The sequence below is a fragment of the Penicillium canariense genome, assembly GCF_028826845.1.
Source record: "Penicillium canariense strain IBT 26290 chromosome Unknown utg000003l_segment0_segment0, whole genome shotgun sequence".
Taxonomy (NCBI): domain Eukaryota; kingdom Fungi; phylum Ascomycota; class Eurotiomycetes; order Eurotiales; family Aspergillaceae; genus Penicillium; species Penicillium canariense.
The window spans coordinates 1742977-1763894 of NW_026622730.1; the positions used below are offsets into that span (position 1 = coordinate 1742977).

Sequence of the window (20918 nt, forward strand, 5' to 3'; positions counted from 1 at the left end):
ACTTAGAAAAATTCGTAGAATATCCAGTTCTCTCACTCATCAATGCTCTTCGGCTTAATAGGCCGCACCAAATCAACATAATCAAACCTGGCCACTGCATTCTTAAAAGCAATATTTCCTGGATGCGCCTCCTTGTTTTCCCCACGGAACAAAAATGTCGCCGGGAACCCATAATCAAATTCATAAGCGCTTTCGATCTCCTTAATATCTTCCTGAGTCAACTCCAGCTGCAGGGCCTCGATATTGCTCAGCAAGTGCTCGACCTTGCGGCCGCCCACAAGTGGCGCAACATGTGGCGCCTTGCTCATCACGTATGCTAGTGCTATGCTCGTGATCGCCGTGTTGTGGCGTGCTGCGACGCTCTCCAGCACCTTGGACACCGCGATATCAATTTCACTCGGCTCGACTTGTCGGCCGGGATTACCAGTCTTGGCCAGCTCTTCGCGGTGGGCAGTTGTTTTGAATGCACCGCCACCGATGGCGCCCCACGGGCAGAGGCCCATGCCTTCGGCGGCGCACATGGGGATGATCTCGCGCTCAAAGTCGCGCTTGGCGGCGTTCCACTGACCTTGATAGACGGAAAAGGGGCGCATACCATGATCACGGGCGTCTGCGGGATACCATTAGTCGGATTTCTTTTCTTATAGAGGCAGTGATAGGGATGCCATGACTTCTTACATTGATTCGCTCGACTGACAATCCATGCAGGCGTATCACTGACGCCGAGGTACAGCACCTTGCCTGCAATGACTAGCTGGTTGAGCGACGTCATCACTTCTTCGATGGAGGTCGCGAAGTCCCACCAGTGGACATACAACTAAGGCTCATGTTAATTTCCTGCCTGTATTGAACAGAGAAGAGTCAGCATCTTACCAGGTCGATATAATCCGTCCGCAGCTTCTTCAAGCTCGCGTTCACAGAGACCCTCATGCTCTTCGTATTGTTTCCCACAAAGTTTGCCTGGATCTCCAATTTGTTATGCATCCGGTAGCCGGAGGTATACTTAGTGGCCAAGACGATCTGGTCGCGCACACCGCGCTTTTCCATCCATTCGCCCAGCCAGGACTCGGAGTCTCCGTTTTGGTAGTTGTTGGCACTGCTTTGGTTATTAAGAGCTCTGTGCCACATTCGATCAATCTGCTCTTACGTGTCGATGAAATTGCCCCCGTTTTCATAGAATGTATCCAAGATCTTGAATGAGGTCTCCTTGTCACATTCGCCTAGTCTCTCCTTCCTGTTGATGTGGGGTTCGATTAGATATACAACGCGGTTATGAAAGGTATGGAGTAACTCCTTTGAGACACAATAGTGACATACCATCCTTCTCCAAAGCTCATTGCACCCAGACACAGTGGGCTCACTTTTACGCCCGCGGTGGGGGCAAGCACACGGTACTGGCCGAGGCGGGATTGCGGGGGCGCGGCGGGAGGAGGTCCAGACATCGTGACATATATCTGTTCTTCCGAATGAGTTTGAACGATAAAATGCAGTATCTTATTAGGATTATTTTCAGCTTCACTGGCTTAATCCTTGGACAATTAGAATCAAGATGTTTGCAAGTAGGAGTTGCGGTGTGATGGGCGCAGCTTTAAATACCTTCCGAAGCATGTACCCTGCAGGTAAATGATGTAAACAGGGCATGTGGCAGATAGGCCCATTATTAATCCTTGAGCTACTCCAATCCGTCATAAGTCCGGATTCCGGCCCTCGAGGCGCTATCTAACCAGTCACCGCGAGCGGCAGTGGATACTGACGAGGGGTCGTCGCTCTTCTTTCCGAAGCGTGGGCGTTTATCTCCGTGTCCAGGTCAGCTAGACGCTGCTTGAGCGTATTCGTCAGAACTGACTTGTCTACTCAAGCTGTACTATGTCACGTCGACTGTGTTATGCACGCGCCAAGTTGAAATGCTAATCAATTAATTGGGGTAATACCATAGGACTGGAGAGTTAATAAACGGCGAAAATCGCAGAATTCCAAACACAGAACGGCTCTAGTTCAAGGCCCTCTGTCTCTACCTCTTGGTCTTCCTCACGCCATTATTTACCACTGCCTTCTTGTTTACATCCTCTTCTCTCCTCCTCTTCATCACTTTCCTCGCATTCTGGCTGTATTCTCGAATCCACTTACTCTGCCCTTTCTCATCCGAGGGAAGATCTGGAATCTCGTTCTCCTCTGGGTCTAGTCTTTTCTCATGTTTCCTGCGCTCTCTGCTGAACTTTCTTTCAAGCATTCTTGGCTGCAGCGGCATTTTGCCTGGCAGGTCTTAATTGATTACTGCTTTGACATTTTCGTCAAACATCACAAGGAAGCTGGGCACGGTAGGCCTCTCCAATTGCCAGGTCAAAGAATCCTAGCTGGTTACATCAGTAGGCACGACTGACCGAGTACGCTGCATTATAGGGGCTCGATTAAATTGTGAGGGGTGTACATTTCGAGTGCTGTTGCCCGTTATTTACCCCAGAAGTGCAGAGTATACTTTTGAGGACGCTGAATGCCCCGGTGAGAAAGTTAGCTCTTAATCATTCAGGCCCACCTATACATGATGATGTCCTTCACGATACGGGGATGTAGTTCGGCTTCATCACAATTTGGATCCAGCCCTGTCTTATGGCAGTCTTGTTGGATCTTGAGCAATTTCTAAGTTATAGTACAGTAACGGCCGCTATCGCCTTCCATGTCGAACAACATAGAGATGGCATTTCAACCCCTAATTTCATGAAACGTCAATCCATATATGGTTAGCTCCGTATTTTAGGATCCGTTTCAGGATGATTGCGAACTGCCAAATGAGGAGAGATTAGTGCAAGTACTTTTATACGTATCATTACGCTTTCGAAAATACATCATCGCACGGCCACCATGACGTTGTCCCAATACAAACGTCCCAACTTCAGCATCACCACCATCCTAACGGAACCTCAATCCCTGGCAGCGTATAGCCATTGTTCATATGTACAATCGCCGTCGATTATGCATCAAGATGGATCTGAATTTGCAAGTTGACGGCGGCCACATACTTTTCCAATACTTCAGCTGTCCGACAGGGCGGAAGCAGAGTCTACGACGGAGATCCGCCAAGCTGCATCCACTACCTCATAGAATGGCGCGTAACACCCGCACCCTGATCATATAGCATTCATCCTGATCAGGTAACAGAGGTTTCCAAGTTGTTTGGACTCTGGTTAGACCGGCGTATTCTGCAGGAGGAGCATCTACGTGCACATCTAGTCTCCAATAGACTACGGACTGCTTGGAAGATACGGCATTTCTGCCTAAGAAGTATTACTGGGAACTGTCAAGCCGACAAAAACAACCAGAACGGCCGAGTATGCAGCCGTGCTAGACAGAACATCTTTTGACCCATCAAGAAACAGGGCCATCAGCAGACCAAATATTGTCACACATACTGTTGTTGAAACCAGCGCCGTGTAAAGCGTTCTGTGAAGGACTATAAGCCACATAGGTGCGATGAGGAAGATACCACCTACGGCGGCTACTCCCAGCCGTTGTTGAAAGCCCCTGAGCCAGGTTTGTCGAAGGTTTCCGTCTCTCGTACCACCAACAGGCTTTGGGCGTATGTCGGACGTCTCCCATTTGACGATGCACTTTGCCCAATGCAGTGGGTCTGCTTCGTTCTCCTTATCTCTCATAGCAGCCTGGAGCATAAGGCGATCGATAAGTCGCTCCCCAGTTACGATGAACGGGTCTTGGGGCTGCAAGATGTATTTTCCCATATAGTCGTAATCTTGCAGGGCTTGGACTATCATGGAACCGCATCAGTAGAGTACAAGGAGCATGTAGCTGCTTCTGGCTAATTTTAGACTTACCATACTCTCTCAGGTCTTCAGCCCAGCCTAAAGGTTCCATTGCGTCGTATCTCAGGTCTATTGCATGCTGGACTAACTTGTGTTGGAGTTGTCGTAAGCGCAAGCGCTGTAGCTCAGAGATGTTGATCCTGTAACTCTGCTCACTTCCCTCTAGTTGTTCATGAGCTGTGCCGGTTCCCACCTTGGGCTGTTGGCTGTTAAGACCCAGCGGATGTTCATCTGCGACCACTTGGGGACTATGACTGTTATTGGGCCTTTCCCGATTGTTTCCTGGGTCCTTATTGGTTCCAGAGCGATGCCCAAAGAGTACATCTAGCCAACAGTCACCTGGTTTAGAGATCTTGGTGATGATACTGTGACGATGATGGTCAATAATCCAAGAAGAGTTGTTGAAGTCCAGAATTTCGCGCGTCACATGTCCTCCGTGGTAGCCTTCGAGATCAGGTTGACGCTGAACCCGACGAAACATAATATGATTTGACGGTTGAGAGTGTGCTGGTAAGTGTCTACAATACTCGGGGTGATCACGTAGACGAGATAAGACACAAGCACCTGCTTTCGTAATAGATGCGCTCAAATATGATTAATATTCCCTCCTGCGCTGGCCCTATCGGTCTCACGCTGTGGAGCTGAACGCTTTTCTTTTAAGCCACGTCACCAATACAGGAACTTTTGCCGGAGCAGCGACATGAATGGGTGTGAGTGCGCCACGTCAGGATGTGTTCTGCAAGGCGCCACATGAGGATGAGTGTAGATGAAGTTACCCGAGGTAGACATGACGACAAATCAAAATCAACTAAGTATCCAATAATCACATTCTGATTGGCCAAGTGCGAACCAATGGATTGACTCTGACTTGATCAAGTAACAGCCGCGTGGAAGCTGCAAGGGTACATCAAGTCGGATAGGCCCAGTTACAGGTAGTTCTCTTTTTCAACTCCATTGCCCTCGGGCCGTCGGATTTCTCAGTAAAGTCGGTCTCAAGAGCAACGGATTCAATGGAGCATAAAATACTTCGGTTGAATGCTACGGCCTCTGGCGGCCGCATTATTATCGCTTTTTCATACCCTCCATCGGCTGAAAGCTATAAAGAATATCTGGAGAAACCCGAGAACACCTACGACGACAAGCACGAATGGAGTGTTGCTGTACTGGAAGGGAAGGTGTCCATGACCCTTCCCTCTGACATAACCTTCGAGTTCCCTAGTGGCTCTAAGGATGCCGTTCTGGCTTTCCAAGACGAGGCGAAAGCGATAAAATGGGAAGAAAAAATGTTAATATGGGAACGGGGAACAAACCATGAGGGGACAAGGCGAAGCATTTCACGGTCATTGACTGTTGGACGCCTCAACGAAAAGCTGGGCTTGCCAGGACACATTCCATTACTTGGCCTCAATTCCACTTTGGCGGTCACGTCAAACTATGCCGCTTTTTCGTACGATTTCGACAACCTTTTGGCGCATTTCAAGGGGCCACAAGGTTAGACGGTTTACCTCCCAGAGTTTCGACTACGGTTAATTGGACATTCGCAGGCCTCAGGGGGCGTCGGGCAGAGGCGAATTGTCGGCGGATTGCTTGCTCAAAGACTGCCATGTTTAAGTTTGCACCAAACATTCCAGTCGTTCAGGCTTCTAGTTCTACAGTGGCCGTTCATTAGTATTTGGCACACAGTACTCCCACTAGCAGAAATATAAGTGGGTCATGTAGCATGTCCTAAATACTAATGAACGCTGACTGTAGACCTCGTGTCTTTTATACTGGTGTTTTGAACTTCTGGTATTTATTACCTGGTAAGCTACAAGACGAATTATCTACGCTCTATCCCTGTCTCAACTAGTATATCATGTGGTTAGTGTTTGAAAGAGCGTCTCTATGTTTCCGACATGGAAGGCGATAGCGGTCGCTACTGTATAATTGGAGATGTTGCTACTGTTGTTATTTCGAAGGACCTTCAGGTACAAAGAAAGCCAGCGGTGTTACGATGGAGGAATACATGACGGACTCTGATCGTTATGATGCATCGCTCGCGACAAGAGTATCATACTGACAAGAATGTTAGCACCAAAGAAATCCTCCGTCACCTGGAAGAGACGAAACAATATCGTATCTGACGCTCGCGCTCGGCTGAGCGATAGCGATGCACTATTACCACACTTCCGTTTGCGCCCACTTTGAACAGGTGTTGATGGCTTGGTAACACAAGACACGCTATCGAGCCGTAGCCACTTTCTGCTTTCCTCGAAACAAGGGTCCATTGGAACTCTTTTCCAAAGAACAGAGCAGCACACGTCATCTACACAGAAATATGGCATGACACACGGTCGTAACAGATAAAGTGTACACTGCAAAGTCCCCACCCACGCAAGTCTCTAGGACGTAACAAAGTGTCGATATCACATCCTCGACAGAGATGCTGTCAAGCTGAAGGGAGCATATATCACGAGATCGACCGGCGACGCGAGCGGTTCATAAGACCATCGCAAGTGTATCCACTCGCTGATATACGTCTGTCGCCAGACAGACAAAAGTGAGGTCACCGACATAGCTCCGCAAGCCTCGAAAGACATGTTGGAGCATGCCGCTCACCAAGAAGAGGTAGTAGCACGGTGCCGTGCTACTTATACGCTTGTTGCGAGTGCAACATTACCATGACGGAATTGGATCAACACGCCAGCATCTCTGCTACATGTATTCTCACGTATCTATGCACTACGTGCCAAGAATCTCCAGCTCGGGCCGCCGCCCGAGCCTGTCCCTAATAACAGACTCACTTATGCCATGTATTTAACATACACGTCGCGCGGCCGAACGGGCTTCCCGCCGTTAGTTCGGCGGAACCCGGCTGCTATACACCGCGAGCGTCCTCAACAAGAATATTTCCTCATAAGGGCAAGGCACAAACTTAATCTCCGGCAGCTGAGCAGTAACCAGCAGAGGATATCGATGTGAGGATTAGGTCATTCCAGTCAACAAAGAATCTACTTTGGGCTTTGTGTCGGTGCACAGCAACCACGGCTCACTAAACTTCAAAGAAACGGAACAAAGATAAGAAGATTCGCTCGTAAGAGCTAAATCAGAAGTAAAACAAAGCCTTCGAAGTGATGCTGGAAATATGCGAACTGAGGAGGTGGCTTAGCTCTCGCTGGACAGGACCGAGAGCTCTATTGAGGGCCAACCGGCCACCCTATGATAGATGGTATTTGCTGAATGGCTCCGAGGAAGGACAGGGGCCCCCCTAGTCCCACTCCTCTTTTTCTTCTCCTATTTATGAGGTAAACTGTGCATCAGCAGCCGATTTTCGATTTTGAAGGATGTCGGCATAGAAGGCGCCGGATAGTCGTATTGGTGCAAGGTCTATACATACGAGCGCATGTAAGGCCCATGGAAACCAGCATCGGACCATGCCGTGAAACAGTTGAATCAGTAGGGACAGTGCATAGTAATATGGTGTTTATTTTAGTAGAAGTATTCGCTATCTCGTTCTCCACACTGATCCTCCACGGGGTAGTATTAATAGTAGGCGTCCCTGGAGGATTCGGTGGGGCGGAGGGTCCGCGTGTGATGCGGGCTAGCATGTCCCGCTCCTCAACCCAAAGACAGCACAGCCAGGCTGCCTTGGCCGAACGCGCGACCTTCTTAAAACATTGCTGGGCAAGGGCAACTCGAGGCTGATCACTGCTTCACCTCCTTCTCTCCCGTCTCCCTTTCTCAGTCACTGCGATGCCCGGCCGTTCATAATGTACGGACGACCTCAACCAGATCCCCCATCGCAGCCTGAATGGCGAGTGCCGCCGCGTCGCCCGGTAGGCCAACAGGCTGAACCACCACTACCGCCCCCGCCACCCCGTCCACAGACGACGGGTGCCTACAGCCCAGCAACCTATGGCCCGATCTCACACCACTCGGCAACTGCAGACGCGTCGCCGGTATCAGGGCGCGGTGCGGATCCCAGAACTTGGGGGGTGCGGTACAACCAGCTACCACACCCGATTTATGCCCCGCCGCCCTTGCCGGTAAGTGCATGAGACTGTGTGGAAGCCATATAGCTTCCAGAAGCTGAGTATCCCGATATGAATAGCCTCGGCCATCGAGCACCAACGAGCAACCTTACGCCTATGCGCAACCGCAACCGCCGCCTCCGCCCGTCAACAACAGCATCTCCCCGGTACCCCCAACCCATGGTATCGAATCGCTCTCCGATGCACAGGCGGCCCCATCGGCCTCGCTGACCATCCCACCGCCATATACAGCGCATGCAGCTCCAGCTCCAGCTACCATTCCGCCCCCGCCCCCAAAGAAGCCGGAAGGATATCAGCGAACTCCGCCGCCCGTTCAACCTGGTACGCTGGAACGGCCTCCGCTGCTCGCGCAAGGCGTAGGGCCAGCGGCAACACAAGGCTCTTATGGGTTTCCCGGAGATGCTTCCACCGGTACCAGGATAGCTCCAGCGGGTCCGTCGGCGCTGGGCCCCGGGACACCGTCGGATTGGGAGCATTTGGCACCGACGCCGGGTGAATTTGATGACGGCCCTTGGTTTCCACCGAGGAGGCCTCCACCTCCGCCTGACACCCAAACTCCACCTCCGCTTAATACCCAAACTCCAACTTACCCTCCAATGCAATCGCCAATGTCTATTTACACTCCACCAGGTCATTCGACTGGAATGCCCCATCCTGCAACAACCGCTCCAGAAGATGCACCTGTCCCACTGCGGGTAGATGCAGCTCAGCCGTATCCGAGAAATGTGTATCAAGCTGATCCGCCGCGACGAAATGATTCAATTTCGCCAATCAGTCCTGCTAATACACACGGAACGCCCCAGGCCGGTCTTCCGAACCGGGTGGACAGTGTTGGCTCTGGTGTCTCTTCCGTCGGAGATCGTGCCGATAGTATAGATAATGTCATCGATGCTTGGGTTCAACCATTGTCACCTGCGGCCAAGCCAACTCAGCCAGATCATCAGAGTCGCCGAGCCACCCCAGACGCGGTTCCTACGCCTACGCAGAGTAGCCCTCCTCCTGCTCAGGATACGAGAGCAGTTTCCAGCCCCGCACCACCGCCAGCACAAACTAAAGTGGGACCAAGCATAGCGGCTCCTAAAGAGGCAGACCCATATGAGGATCTTGATCCGTGGTTCAAATCATCTCTGACGCGCTATGTTGCGATGCTGCGCAAAGAGGCAGTCGCGGACTCGGACGAGGAGCGCTTCAAGATCTTCACTGCATTTACTGTCAAGGAGACCAAGCTTCGTGAGATTCTCTATAATGTTGAACACGAGCCGCAAGATGTCCACTCAGCCCTTCGTGCCTCTGTGACAACGCCGAGGCGGTCGTCTCCCGGTTTAGAGGGTCGCAAGCCAACAATCGAATCGGGATTGATTCCCGTAGAGTCAGAAGAAATAATGTCTCCGACTACAACAGTCACAGATGATGGAAACGATGTGGATGATGTAGCTAGCGAATATAGCGCGGGAGGCCGCCCTATCCAGGCCATGCGAGCTCGTCGAGCCTCACAATGGCTGCCAAAGCTTTCAACCCTTTCATCGGGCGGAGACTCTACGAAACGTCTCTCCAGAACTCCTTCAATGCAGGTCTCAGCGGATGCGACCATCCAAAAGCAGACAATGGAACCGCTCACAACGAATCCCCCGCGGCCTATTTATACACCCTTTCAATATACCGAGGGCCCCCAACGTGGCTCGGACAACCTCACCTTCGACCGTCCTGCATATCAGGCCTACTCTGATCTGCGACAAGCATCTGCCGTGAGCGGACGATTCATGTCTAACGCCCCTCCGCCTATCCTTCGATCACGATCTAACACCCTACCAACTTCTCCGGCCCAGGATGAGCACAATGAAACTTTCCTTGGCCTCATCCGCCATAAGAGCAGCGCCTATCAACCCATCAATCACCGGGAAACAATGACACCACCACGGCTTCCAGGGACCCTTCGACAGCATCGTCAGAGTAATGACCCTTTGGAGGATATGCGTGCCATGGTCTGGACTCCTCTGGACAAACAAGCTGAAAGCTCATGGCATATTACGACTCGGGAAGGTTTTGAGAAATTCCCAGACGATTTTTCATATATCCAACAAGCCATCAATAAATGGGAGGGTTCCGCGCAAGCACGTCGACAGAGATTGGATCAAGAACGCACAGTTCGACAGGAACAGTCAGAGGCTGAGATCGACGATCTCTTCAATAACAAGGAGATTGGTTATGCGGATATCAATACACTGGAAGAGGGTTTCCGTCAAACGGAGGCTCGTGTTCAACTGGATGAGGAGCGAGAAGAAGTGGATGATTTTATCGCACGGGTGTTCAATCCTTTGGATGAGCGTCTGAAGGATGAAATTTCGCATCTTCGTAACTCGTATGACTCGGCGCTCAACCAACTGGACCGAGACCAGAAAGGAAAGAGTTCGCCAGTTGAGCAATGCAGCCCATCTGTGACCATGAAAATGGTCAATGATATCCATAGCAAGCTTGAGATCCGTTTCCAGAAACGGCTCGAGATTGCCCTGGACTGCGAGCGTCGTCGCAAAAAGGCTGAACGCCGGCCCCTCGTGTTCATGGGCGACATGGTCAGCCTCCGCAAGGTGGATGGGGACTTTGACAGGATGGAAAAGCGGAACATTCTGGAGGCAGCCAAGGATCGCGACGACCGAGCCAACCGACATATGGATTCGTTCGATGATGCGATCCTCCACGGGCTAGGTATGAATCAGAGCCTCCTGGACGAGTTGGCGACAAAAGCCGCCCGGCTAGATGCCACGAGCCTCCGCGCTTCCGGTCTACCGGATTCTGAAGTCGAACAGATCCTCAAGTCCGCGGCAACGTTCGCGGCGTCGCTTCGCACCGATTCGGAGGCGATCTTGCGCAGCTCGGGAGTTGCGGAAGTAGCCCTCAACGACGCCGACTACAATGTCTCCGTCGCCGAAGCGCGATATGCCAACTCGGAGCCGGATATTTTCCACCGGCTTGAGGCTGAGAAGAAGAAAGAGGATGCTCTTCTCCAAACGGAGCTGGGTTCCAAGCTGCAAAGCATCCAGAAGGGCCCGCGAGACATCGAGGCCACAATTGAATGCCTGCTTGAGGATTTGAAGAAGACCCCTAAGCCTGCGACCCCGGCTCTGTCTGCGCCTCCGCCTCCAACCCTCGTTCCAGCCCACACTCCGACTCCTCCAGCCGCATCTGTGCCCGAAGAGGCAATCCCTGCGAAACAGCCAGCTGACATGTCGCCGCCTCTGGAACTTCGCCCGGCGGTCATTGCGCCCGGTCAGAAAACTCCGACTCCACCTCCGGTGAGTCGACCTGCGGATCCAGAGGCGGAGCACAAAGAAAGGCTGCGCAAAGCGCTGGAGGATGCAAAGAAGCGCAACGCTGCCAAGGCCAACCAATAAGTTTTATTTATTTTTTCCGCTTGTGGGTTTCGATCGAAGTCACGGGCTTGATGCATGATGCGACGGAATTCTTTGCATCTGATATACCCCTCATTTAGGCCGTGTCTACTCCATTACGTATCATCGCATTCCTATACACACTAGTAGTATCTGCTTAGTTCGGCGACTGTCTCCACTTATTTCTCTTTAGATACCCTCTCGCGATCGTTATTTGTGTAGAATTAGATACCGTCGATAGGAGGTTCTTTTGCATATTATCATGATTATTAGCGCTGGACTACATCTCGTTGTCTCTAGGGTGCTAAAGTTGCCGATCAAGACATATGGAGTGGCCGATGCACAGGCCACCAAGCAGCACAAGCACCCAGTCGGAGTCTTTTCCCCTATGTTACACAGAGAATTTGAGATGTCGCTTGGTAATGATTCGCCTTCTTCTTTCACAAGAGCAAAGCACATCCAGCCGCCTACCTCTTCTTGTGCCGAAATTTCGCAGGGCGAACCCTCAAGTCTTTCGACCTTCTCGCGAGCACATGAGCGGTTTTGGTTTCCAACTCGCAGCTGCCAATCACGCCAGGTACTGTGGCTGCACCATGAGCAGGGGCCGAGCTAGTCAAGCGAATTGATTTCGGAAAGAGAACAGCGCACAGACGACCTCATCGAAGCACCTTATCCCGGAGGATGAGTCAACAACGGTGGGAATCGCCGTTTTCACATTGCGATGTGTGGAATTTGGCTCCATAATATGCAGACGAGGCACTTTTTTAGGCGCCCACCCTCAGTGATTGGCGGCCACGGGGGCCAACTCGGGCCATCCGGCCATTAGACGCCAGATGCCTGCCGATCAGCCCTGCTGCGCAGCAAGCCTGCTCTGACCACCGCTCAGCAGCTGCCATTGGGATTTGTGCTCCTCGCTCCCTCGAGGCGAGCGGGGGCTTAGACTCCAGCGGTGGACAGGGATGGAAGCGTCTTTACAGACTAATCAGACCCAATACCCAACCCGGCGGGTCCTGCTGTGCGGCAATGTTCTTGCCAGGCGTGTTCGGATTCGTTGTGCCCCCTGCACTAAGCAGCCAGACCGATCAGAAAAAGCTAACGGTACATCGACCGAGCCAGATAGTACGATAGTGCACAGTTCGCGCGCAGGAGCTTTGCCCCCGTCGCCCCCTCCACCCCCCTCCTTTACCCTGTGCCGCGCTGCCCTGGATCGGTGATCCTCTGCCAATGGATCTGGGGCGATATGCAAGGTGCTGCTATACATCACCAACTCTTTGTTTACGGTCACACTGGAGAACTAATCCTGCGGCGTCTATGACTAGGTTGCTGCTTTTCGGGATTCTCCACCTTTTCCCCATCTTCTTGAGATCCAGACTGCTGCCATTCTGCACGTCTTGGCTCGATTCGGATCGAGTTTTACCAAGCTGTCCGGTTTGAGGATCGATCAAGTCCAGGGTCCCTGGCCTCACCTGTCCCGAAGTAGTTGCGGGGCCCTACCGCAGGATTTTGAGTTATGGATTTCTGGCCTACAGTTTGCCTCACGAACCATCCCAGTAGGGGAGGCGATTTCCACTTATGCCCTAGCAATTCTTTGTGTGGCCCGTGGAGAATATGAACGAAGCGAAGAGCGGGCCAGTCGCGACGCCGTGCAAGTGCTCGGGAGAGAAAAAGTTCGAGACGCCTTCCCCCTGGACCCGGTCGACGGCGATCGCAAGCTACGCGTGCGCCTAAGCGGAGCAGTGAGAATCGTCACCAAGCCAAGGTTGTTTGGTGTGCGCCCATGTCAGAAGGCTTTCCATCCTCGTCCTTTCCACCTATACGGTGGCTGTATTCGCGCCTTTCCTCTCCCCGTCCTGCGCCTGGATTAGGGCAATGATCCGTTTGCCAGGTTCGCCCAACGGCGTCTCCTACGCTCTCCGGTCTGCAGCTCGCCCTTGCCCTCAGCCTGGACGAACTGTAGAACCAGTCATTCCACCGCACGGATGAGGGTGCGTTTTTCGTGAAATGTCGATGGTATCCGATTGCTGGCTTTGCTCGATAGCACCTCGCTATGGGGACCCGACCCAGCTTCTTCGAGACTAGCGACATAGTGAGCCTCTTGCCCTCCATTCCTCCAGTCCAGTCCGCACTTGTCGGAGGGATCCAGCCACTGAGACCCCAGATCGGCCCATTCAACTCGATCCCATTAGCGGGCGTCTGTGCGCTGGCGTGATGATGCTGATCTGTGTCATGGTACGAGGGAGGCATAGTCAAACGGTTCGGCCTTGTTAAGACAACATCCCTTCGACTCCTGCGGCTGTCAATCGTTCCCCCCTTTTCCCCTGGTTCCCCTAGACTCTCGGTCCCTAAGCGCCGTTGGAAAATTCCCCAGTTTTTCTACGCCTGCCTAACGACCCTGGAGATTGTTCTCTGGATTTTATTTTTCGTCCTTTTTCCCCTCCCCCTCCTTCAGCTCTTGCGGGGAATGCCGTCGCGCTCTTTGTTCGAAATTCAGTTCGGCCTCGCCGTCATGCGGCGGCGGGAGCACAGCGAGCACAGGTGCAAATGCAGCCTCGGATGACGAAAATCATCGTGGGTAATCGACACCCATTCACGGGTATTGTTGCCCAAAACCCTCCACTGTCTCCAGTCTCCATTCGCCATGCGACTTATTTAAAGCGGGAGGACCGTTCCATGGTTCAGCGTACCCGCTCCCGTCCATGGGTCGGAAGAACTCTCTCCAGTGAGTTTGAGTGTACCCATCTGAGCTTTGGTCGAGTCCACTCCCTTTTCAAGGCAATTACACATCCATTGCACTATTTCCTCGCCCCCTTCCTTGTAATTTGCCTTGATCCTCGATCCTCTGTCGGCTTCATCCTCGCCTCCCACCACCAAATCCCCCTTTCCCTTTTTCGCCCCGGTCATGTCTCCCCCGACGAGACAATTCCACAGGCTCTCTATCGGTCAGAACATGCCAGAAACTCGGGCCCAGTCTTCACGGACGGCCCGCGCAGCGGGGCGGCCGGACCCTTCCGACAACGACGAGGATACTGATCATGGGAACCAAGGGAATGACAGTTCTCCTGCGGAGAGCTCCAGTCAGGAAGATGGGGATGAGGATGAGAGCAGCGAGGAAGAGTCTACTCGCCGCGTTCGGATGCGATCTGGAATCACGTATGATTTGAGCCACCTGAATGCCGAGTCGGAAGCCAAAGCTTTGCTGGGTTTGATGGGCCAGTTTGAAGTCGTCAATTGCAGTGCCTCGTCGTCCGGTTACGACTTTCAGCTCCTAGATCGACCACGAGTGCATGTTGGCCCGGGTTCGCCTACTTGTACCTGCTCGACCTTCCAAGGCCAGCCGGGCGTGGCGTGCCACCACATCTTCGTAAGTGCTCACTGTCATTTTCGAGGGCGAATTGACTACTTCTCGAGAACCCAGTTCCTAACTCACCCCTTCCTCCAGTGGCTCCTCGATCAGCTCCATGGCTGCTTCCTCTCCAACCCCCCTCCACGGAGGTGGCTCTGTCCCACGATGGCCGCCCCCGTGTGCATCCAAGCATCGAGGACCTCCTGAAGGGCAAGCTAGAAGCGGTGGCAGACCGACTCAACTGGCCGTGCCTGCGCAATGAGGGCGACGGAAGAAGCACGGGCATGACGCGGGCCCAAAAGGTACGAGATGTCCTCTCTGCATTCAGCCCGAAAATCTTGCCGGAGGATTTCCGCCAGGATTTGGCGGAGACGACCGCGCAGACGCGCACACCAGAACAATGCGTGGTTCAGGGCGACTTTGAGGCGACGATCTTCCGGCTTGCCGTTCACGACGACAGCGTCTTCACGAGCATGTGCAAGGCCATGCCTTCGGGTGCGTGCGCGGCGATCTACTTTGACAAGGTCCAGGAGCAGTCCCGCCGACTTCTCGCCGACTTTGACCGCTACTGTGCGACGGGAGAGCGGCCTGCGGATCCAAGCAGTCCTGGCGGAGGACTCGTCGAGGTAGACGAGGTTGTTCAGCATCTACGCCGCTCGGTCTCTCGCATCCGCGCAAACGTTGCCCTCCGTGCTCCTTACGGCTCCGAAGGTGCTGCGAAAGCTCTTGTCTCGATTCTCGAAGCGATCGCCGCGCGCAACAAAGATGCTTTGGAAGGGAATACCTGGGGCCGAGCTTCGTTCCATGGCGAGGACGAGGACCAGCGCAATTTGTACCACTTGCTCATTGGGTCTGAGGATATGGATTTGGACCCTGACGCGGAGCTTTTCGTCCTCGATGCGCTACATGCCCTTCCTCCGGCCGATCTTACCCAGTACCTTCCCAAGTTGCTTGATATTCGAGGAAAGATTGAGGTGAATCGCGCGCCAAAGCTGTTCCTTCTCCGGCTTGGGGCTTTGATTCGGGTAGCTGAGTCGGCCAGTGCTGGTGCTGCTTCAGCATCGGGTCAAATGGGCTCTGGGCAGAAGCGACCAGCAGCTGGGAACTCGGGCGGTAATTCGAAGCGGAGTCGCTAGACTTCACATAGTTTTGGTTTCGGTTTTGTTGATTCTTCTGCTTCTATAATGGTGGATCTTGTATCCACTGCTATTTCGTTCTTGTCATGTTTGGGCGGCCATCGTGTTCATTCATTCTATACCCCCTGCATTGTTGTCACCAGCGAACCCAAATACTCATCTTGCTACTTGTCCCGGCATTCATGAGTGATGGCGCTTCATCTTGTTCTCTTCGGTCGGTTCTGCTGCTACTGAACATTGAACGGCGACCTGATACCACTCTCACATAGAACTTCGACGCTGCGACTCCATTCATGATCTCATCATCTTTGGGCAAAGCTTAACTCTTCTTCACGCGATCTGATCTACTTTCCTTGGGTAGATCTATATCATGACCCCTCTTTCCGCAATGAGTAAGAGTCATCTGTAGCATGCCGTCATACCAACCCAGCACTGCGGCCGTGGGACCCCGCGTCCACGGCTGGGTACGCAGACGGAATGTGTCACTCGCCTGCCAAACTGTGGAAGTAGCCCGATCTGACCATGCGAACCGTGGCTGAGAACGGGGGCTTTCGGTGGTCAGACCCACTCGCACATGGTCGGGCCTCACTTTGTCGAGAAGGAAGCGGTGCGTGAAGGGGTCGCCGGATAGAGTGCTTATTCTCAGGCTTCTCTTATGACTATAGCTATCGAGGAAATCATTAAGTGCGCAGAGTATATGCGTAGAGTAGTTGCCGCGTGGCGACCGCGTTTAGAGCTGTGGAGTCGCGGTGGAGTAAACTCGGCAGTACACGGAGAGCGTGGCCAGAAAAGTCAAACCATAGTCCCTGTGGCGCTCCTGGGTTGCCAAAAAGCCCCCGTCGCAGAGGACATGCATAGGCAAGCTCCACGAAAATACATTCAATTTCAGTCCGTAGCAGAAAACAGGATCCCCGATACCCAAGATCTCCGTTTTGCTGAAGTCGACACGTGTTTCCTGAATTGTCCTGAAGAAACCAGGCACGGTCCCATGGGGGGCCACGGGGCTACTTGTCTGCCCGACGTCGGGTGTTTATACTTCACCGGGTCGGTTTGGCGGCATGGCTAATATTCGAGTGGGCGTCGGCGTCGGGTCGGTGCCGGGTTTTCGGTGCTGTGCAAGTTAGATGGAGGTTTTTGACCACCGGTGGACCCGTGCTTCTTCCGAGATGAGTTAATGCGTGTGGATTTGCGCTGGTGGGTTCCTGGAATTGGTTTCATTAGGGTGGGGGTTTCTTCTGGGGCTTTTTTTTCGGTGGTTCCCCTTAGCTGTAGGCTGATCGGGGAGATGATTGCTGTTTTGCTTTGTGCTTAGGTGGAATTGGTTTTGTGAAGTGAATGGCAATTGTGCTTGTTGCTGAGATAGATGGTATGTGAATGTTACGGCTTTGAAGAGTGTTATTTATCTCATCTACTCCGTACATGGTCGTCTTTCTCGAAATAGAAATAGCTAATTTTGTTGCCAACGAAGATATCTCAGTCATGTGCATGTTGCTAGTCCTAGGAGGACAAGGAGACTGGTTAATTAATCAATCAAAGTTCGATGGGCCTGATGAAAGCGTTGATCAGGAAACTGAACCTGTTGTTGCTTACAGCGTAGTAGTGGGACACCTGGCCTAGAGAATGGGTATGGTGCTAAATGCATGGGCAACGGCTGGCCCGGAGTGAATTCAAATTGAGTGACAAATGCGTACGCATCTTGGTTTGAAGATCTAGCTTGGGATCAGTCATATCGGTCTGTGCGGCTCTATGCAAAGACATGGTGCAGGGTGAAGCAAATTGAGTGCAATCGTCCCCCTCCATGAATGATCTGGTTGTTCACTGGGTAATTTAAGAGAATACATTTGCTATTTCGCAAATACCGCAGAAATGTCCAAGTGGGTCCCGAGGCCTATGTATTCTAGTTGCGCCAATCACAATGGTCGAATCCGTAATTAGGATGGTCACCGCTCATGATGGCAAATTTGGGACCCTCTAAACAACAAGGCCGGCTGGCCCAATGGCAAGGCGCTTGACTACGAATCAAGAGATTGCAGGTTCGACCCCTGCGTCGGTCAATTTTTTTGCATTTAATCGCTGCCTACTGATTCCAGACATTGAATCATTTATGCAGAGGGGATAGTTTTTGGAGGGATTGTTATGGTATTGTGGTCCAAACTTGATTCTATGGTTATAGGTAGGTAACTACGGGCGTCAAACATGTTCCGAATCCATCGATTTCCATTGCAGGACTCTTGCGGAATAGCAAGATTTCGGTCGACTTAAGGATGCCTCCAAACATATATAGTGACAGAATCCGCCTCGAGATCGCATCTAATATTATCTAATCGGACAGATCCAGCACCACACGGCCCTGTAACTTCCCTTCAGCCATCTCCTGGAACACTGACGTCAGACCATCCATCTTCTCGACGCGATAATGAGCCTTGAGGATGCCACGAGCAGCAAACTGCAACGTCTCAATCGCTTCAGTGCGATTTCCTACCGCCGAGCCGGTCACTGTGTAGTGCTTAGTAATGAATGATCCTGGGAACGCGGTCGCAATCGCCTGAGGTTCATGCTCCGGGATTCCGACGCAGACCAGGGTACCATTGAAGCGTAGCAGCGGCAGAGCCTGTGCATACGCGGCGTTCGCAGCCGTACAGACAACGACTGCATGAGCACCCAGTCCATCAGTCAACGACTGGACGTGCTTCTGCAAGGCTGCACCGTTGTCGTCCTTGGGGAACTGGGTAATGTCGACGAAGTGCTCAGCCCCAGACTGCTTGACGAGGTCTGCCTTGCTACCGTGGTCGATCCCAATCACGCGAAGACCCATGCCCTTGCTGGCTAGCTGCACTGCAATGTGGCCTAGACCGCCTCCTGCACCAGAGATCACCACCCACTGGCCGGGACGTGCGTTACTGCGCTTCAGAGCCGAGTAGACCGTCACACCAGCACAGAGCATGGGGGCTGCCTCGGCGTCGTCCACCCCGTCGGGAATCGGAGTCACATAGTTGGCGGGTCCCAGCGCGTACTGCTGGAATGTTCCTGGTGTATAATAGCCAGAGACTTTCTGGTTAAAGCACAGCCCATCCGATCCCGCCTGGCAGGGCTCTAATTGGAATCAGCGACGCTAGAAAAGCAAAAGCGAGAGTAATCTTTACGCACGGCAGTTCCCGCAAGCACTGGAGACCCATTTGATACCGACTCGATCGCCCACCTTCAGACCAGAGGTCTCGGTGCCCGCACCGAGTTTGACAATCTTGCCAACACCCTCGTGTCCTCCAACCTGACCCGGCTGAGTTGGGAAGGGGAGCGTTTTCCACTGAGTGAAATCAGTTATGTTAGGAGCTCACAGTCTTCACGGGAGTGTATCATACTGTATTTGTCATTATGCCATAGTCAGAGTGGCACACGCCAGAGTGCGTCCTGCTCAACGTGTTAGGTATCCAATTCATCCTCGATCCTCCCAGAGAATCCACATACAGATTTATAAGAACCTCCCCGGCACCGGGTTCCGGCACATCGATCTCTACCACCTTGGTGGAGACTGTGCCCGGCTGGTCATAGATGACGGCCTTTTGCTTTTTAGGGATCTCGGGAGTCGCCATTGTGATCGATAGTCCTAGATCAAATGACGTGTTGGATAGTAATAGATTTGGGTATGAGTGGCCCTGACAAGAAGAGAGCTGCTCACGCGCGGGCAACGGAAATCCTATTTATAATCCGCCTGCAAGTCAAAGAGGAGAAGGGGTCGAGGGGGTGTGGCCGATGGGGCCAGGCGGGACCGCGGGGCGCGGGTGATTGGCATGACTACACTTAACATGTAAATGCCTCGGAAACTGTCAACACATTCCGTGAAACAGGCTACCGTGCTGGGCCCCAGCCGCGGGCGAAGGTGACGGTGAGGGGCGCGAGGTGGAGTCGTGATGGACCTCGGGTGCACCCAGGTATTCGTGACTGCGTCGTGCAGTGCAGGACCATAGCTTCTCACTGAGCCAAGTGAAGCAAGAAAGGAGAGCTCCAATCCACCAGGAATATAATTCTCTCAAGTGCTATACTTAAGCAAACCGGACCCGCAAGGTCCTTAGCTCTACTGTGCAGTTCTTCGCCGCGATATCGCCATCTACTTCGGCTAACCCCGCATCCCCGCATCCCCGCAAGAAACTGGAACCACAAGCCAACACAAAAACAGAAGCCGCTTAGACTGGGGAACACAAGGACACAAGGCTTGTGGGGGGCCCAGAACAGGAGTTCATTGCAAACAGATTGATGATTATGCTAGCCATTTTTGCCGTGTACATGGTTGTCCCCGCAAGTCTCTCCTTCTACATAGTAAACTCCAAGAGATTGCCGGCGTAATCTCGAGCAAAGAACCGCTGAGGGTACTCCTTCCCTTTTGCACCTGTCAAGATCCCGAGTAGTTAGCAGTGCGATTAGCGAAGCCGCGGAGATGAGTCCGCTTACCAGAACCTTCTTCACCAGGCTTATCGGCGGCCATCGGCGCGGCCGGACCCCCACGGACATGGTGGTCGTAGATGGAAGTCTTAGTTGCCTCTAGCTCATCACGAGAAGGTAGCTTGAAGCATGGATGTCGCGTAGACTTGGGATCAGTCGAACCGCAGGTGACATGAATTTGTTGCCCGCTAGAGCCGATATCGAACCTGCATGTCACAAATGGTCAATATCCATCACGAATGACGCCCTCGACACACGCTTGGTCGCACGCAGCTCCCTACCCACCATAGGATAGTTCCGATCTGTAGCTCGGGCACAGGCGCAGGGCTTAGCCCGAGGGTCTGGCCGTAGAATTCCCGTGCTTGCTCGAGAGTTCCTGGAGTGACCGTGAGGTTGATGTGGGCGATACCGGTGATCATGATGGATTATGCGACAAGCGGCGAGACCCTGCAGTTCAATGTTCCTGTTAAATTTCAAGGCTAGCAGTATGCTAGCATATAGACTGTGGTTAGTGTAGGACGCTCGCCACTTTTTATTTCTTTCCATCTGGCGTCACCCCCACGTCGGGGAATCGGAAAGCAGATCCCGCTGATTGGTGATCCGCCCGCCCTCGTCGCGCGGAGCTGACCAGACTTCATCGGGGACCCCGCACAGAGAACTCGTGCTACGTGACTCACACTTCGATTTCCCGTTAAGCAGCCTACATCTCTAGAGGATTTTGAGAACTGCTGGTTACCGTGCGGGAACATTTCGCGAATACTGAATCGCTC

The 20918-nt window shown here is 52.8% G+C and overlaps 8 protein-coding genes across 8 annotated transcripts; 3 read left to right on the forward strand and 5 right to left on the reverse strand.

Moving 5' to 3' along the window:
• Nucleotides 1-32: 32 nt before the first annotated feature.
• Nucleotides 33-1442, reverse strand: N7482_005467 (aldo/keto reductase; the record flags this gene model as incomplete). Its single annotated transcript, XM_056687592.1, has 5 exons — nucleotides 33-610; nucleotides 679-817; nucleotides 874-1096; nucleotides 1148-1234; nucleotides 1318-1442. The coding sequence occupies 5 exons, from the start codon at nucleotides 1440-1442 to the stop codon at nucleotides 33-35; spliced, it is 1152 nt and encodes a 383-aa protein (XP_056543147.1).
• Nucleotides 1443-2011: 569 nt separating this feature from the next.
• Nucleotides 2012-2248, reverse strand: N7482_005468 (uncharacterized protein; the record flags this gene model as incomplete). The annotated part of the gene is made up of 1 exon (XM_056687593.1): nucleotides 2012-2248. The coding sequence occupies one exon, from the start codon at nucleotides 2246-2248 to the stop codon at nucleotides 2012-2014; it is 237 nt and encodes a 78-aa protein (XP_056543148.1).
• A 1024-nt stretch (nucleotides 2249-3272) lies between these two features.
• Nucleotides 3273-4296, reverse strand: N7482_005469 (uncharacterized protein; the record flags this gene model as incomplete). The annotated part of the gene is made up of 2 exons (XM_056687594.1): nucleotides 3273-3760; nucleotides 3828-4296. 2 exons carry the CDS (start codon nucleotides 4294-4296, stop codon nucleotides 3273-3275), a joined length of 957 nt encoding a protein of 318 aa, XP_056543149.1.
• A 529-nt stretch (nucleotides 4297-4825) lies between these two features.
• N7482_005470 (uncharacterized protein) lies at nucleotides 4826-5311 on the forward strand (the record flags this gene model as incomplete). Its single annotated transcript, XM_056687595.1, has 1 exon — nucleotides 4826-5311. The coding sequence occupies one exon, from the start codon at nucleotides 4826-4828 to the stop codon at nucleotides 5309-5311; it is 486 nt and encodes a 161-aa protein (XP_056543150.1).
• Nucleotides 5312-7564: 2253 nt separating this feature from the next.
• Nucleotides 7565-11235, forward strand: N7482_005471 (uncharacterized protein; the record flags this gene model as incomplete). Its single annotated transcript, XM_056687596.1, has 2 exons — nucleotides 7565-7840; nucleotides 7906-11235. The coding sequence occupies 2 exons, from the start codon at nucleotides 7565-7567 to the stop codon at nucleotides 11233-11235; spliced, it is 3606 nt and encodes a 1201-aa protein (XP_056543151.1).
• Nucleotides 11236-14131: 2896 nt separating this feature from the next.
• On the forward strand, nucleotides 14132-15711 carry N7482_005472 (uncharacterized protein; the record flags this gene model as incomplete). Its single annotated transcript, XM_056687597.1, has 2 exons — nucleotides 14132-14593; nucleotides 14641-15711. The coding sequence occupies 2 exons, from the start codon at nucleotides 14132-14134 to the stop codon at nucleotides 15709-15711; spliced, it is 1533 nt and encodes a 510-aa protein (XP_056543152.1).
• Nucleotides 15712-18031: 2320 nt separating this feature from the next.
• On the reverse strand, nucleotides 18032-19301 carry N7482_005473 (zinc-dependent alcohol dehydrogenase; the record flags this gene model as incomplete). The annotated part of the gene is made up of 4 exons (XM_056687598.1): nucleotides 18032-18804; nucleotides 18859-19015; nucleotides 19071-19119; nucleotides 19177-19301. The coding sequence occupies 4 exons, from the start codon at nucleotides 19299-19301 to the stop codon at nucleotides 18032-18034; spliced, it is 1104 nt and encodes a 367-aa protein (XP_056543153.1).
• Nucleotides 19302-20018: 717 nt separating this feature from the next.
• N7482_005474 (putative glyoxalase family protein) lies at nucleotides 20019-20567 on the reverse strand (the record flags this gene model as incomplete). The annotated part of the gene is made up of 3 exons (XM_056687599.1): nucleotides 20019-20095; nucleotides 20158-20354; nucleotides 20434-20567. The coding sequence occupies 3 exons, from the start codon at nucleotides 20565-20567 to the stop codon at nucleotides 20019-20021; spliced, it is 408 nt and encodes a 135-aa protein (XP_056543154.1).
• Nucleotides 20568-20918: the final 351 nt, after the last annotated feature.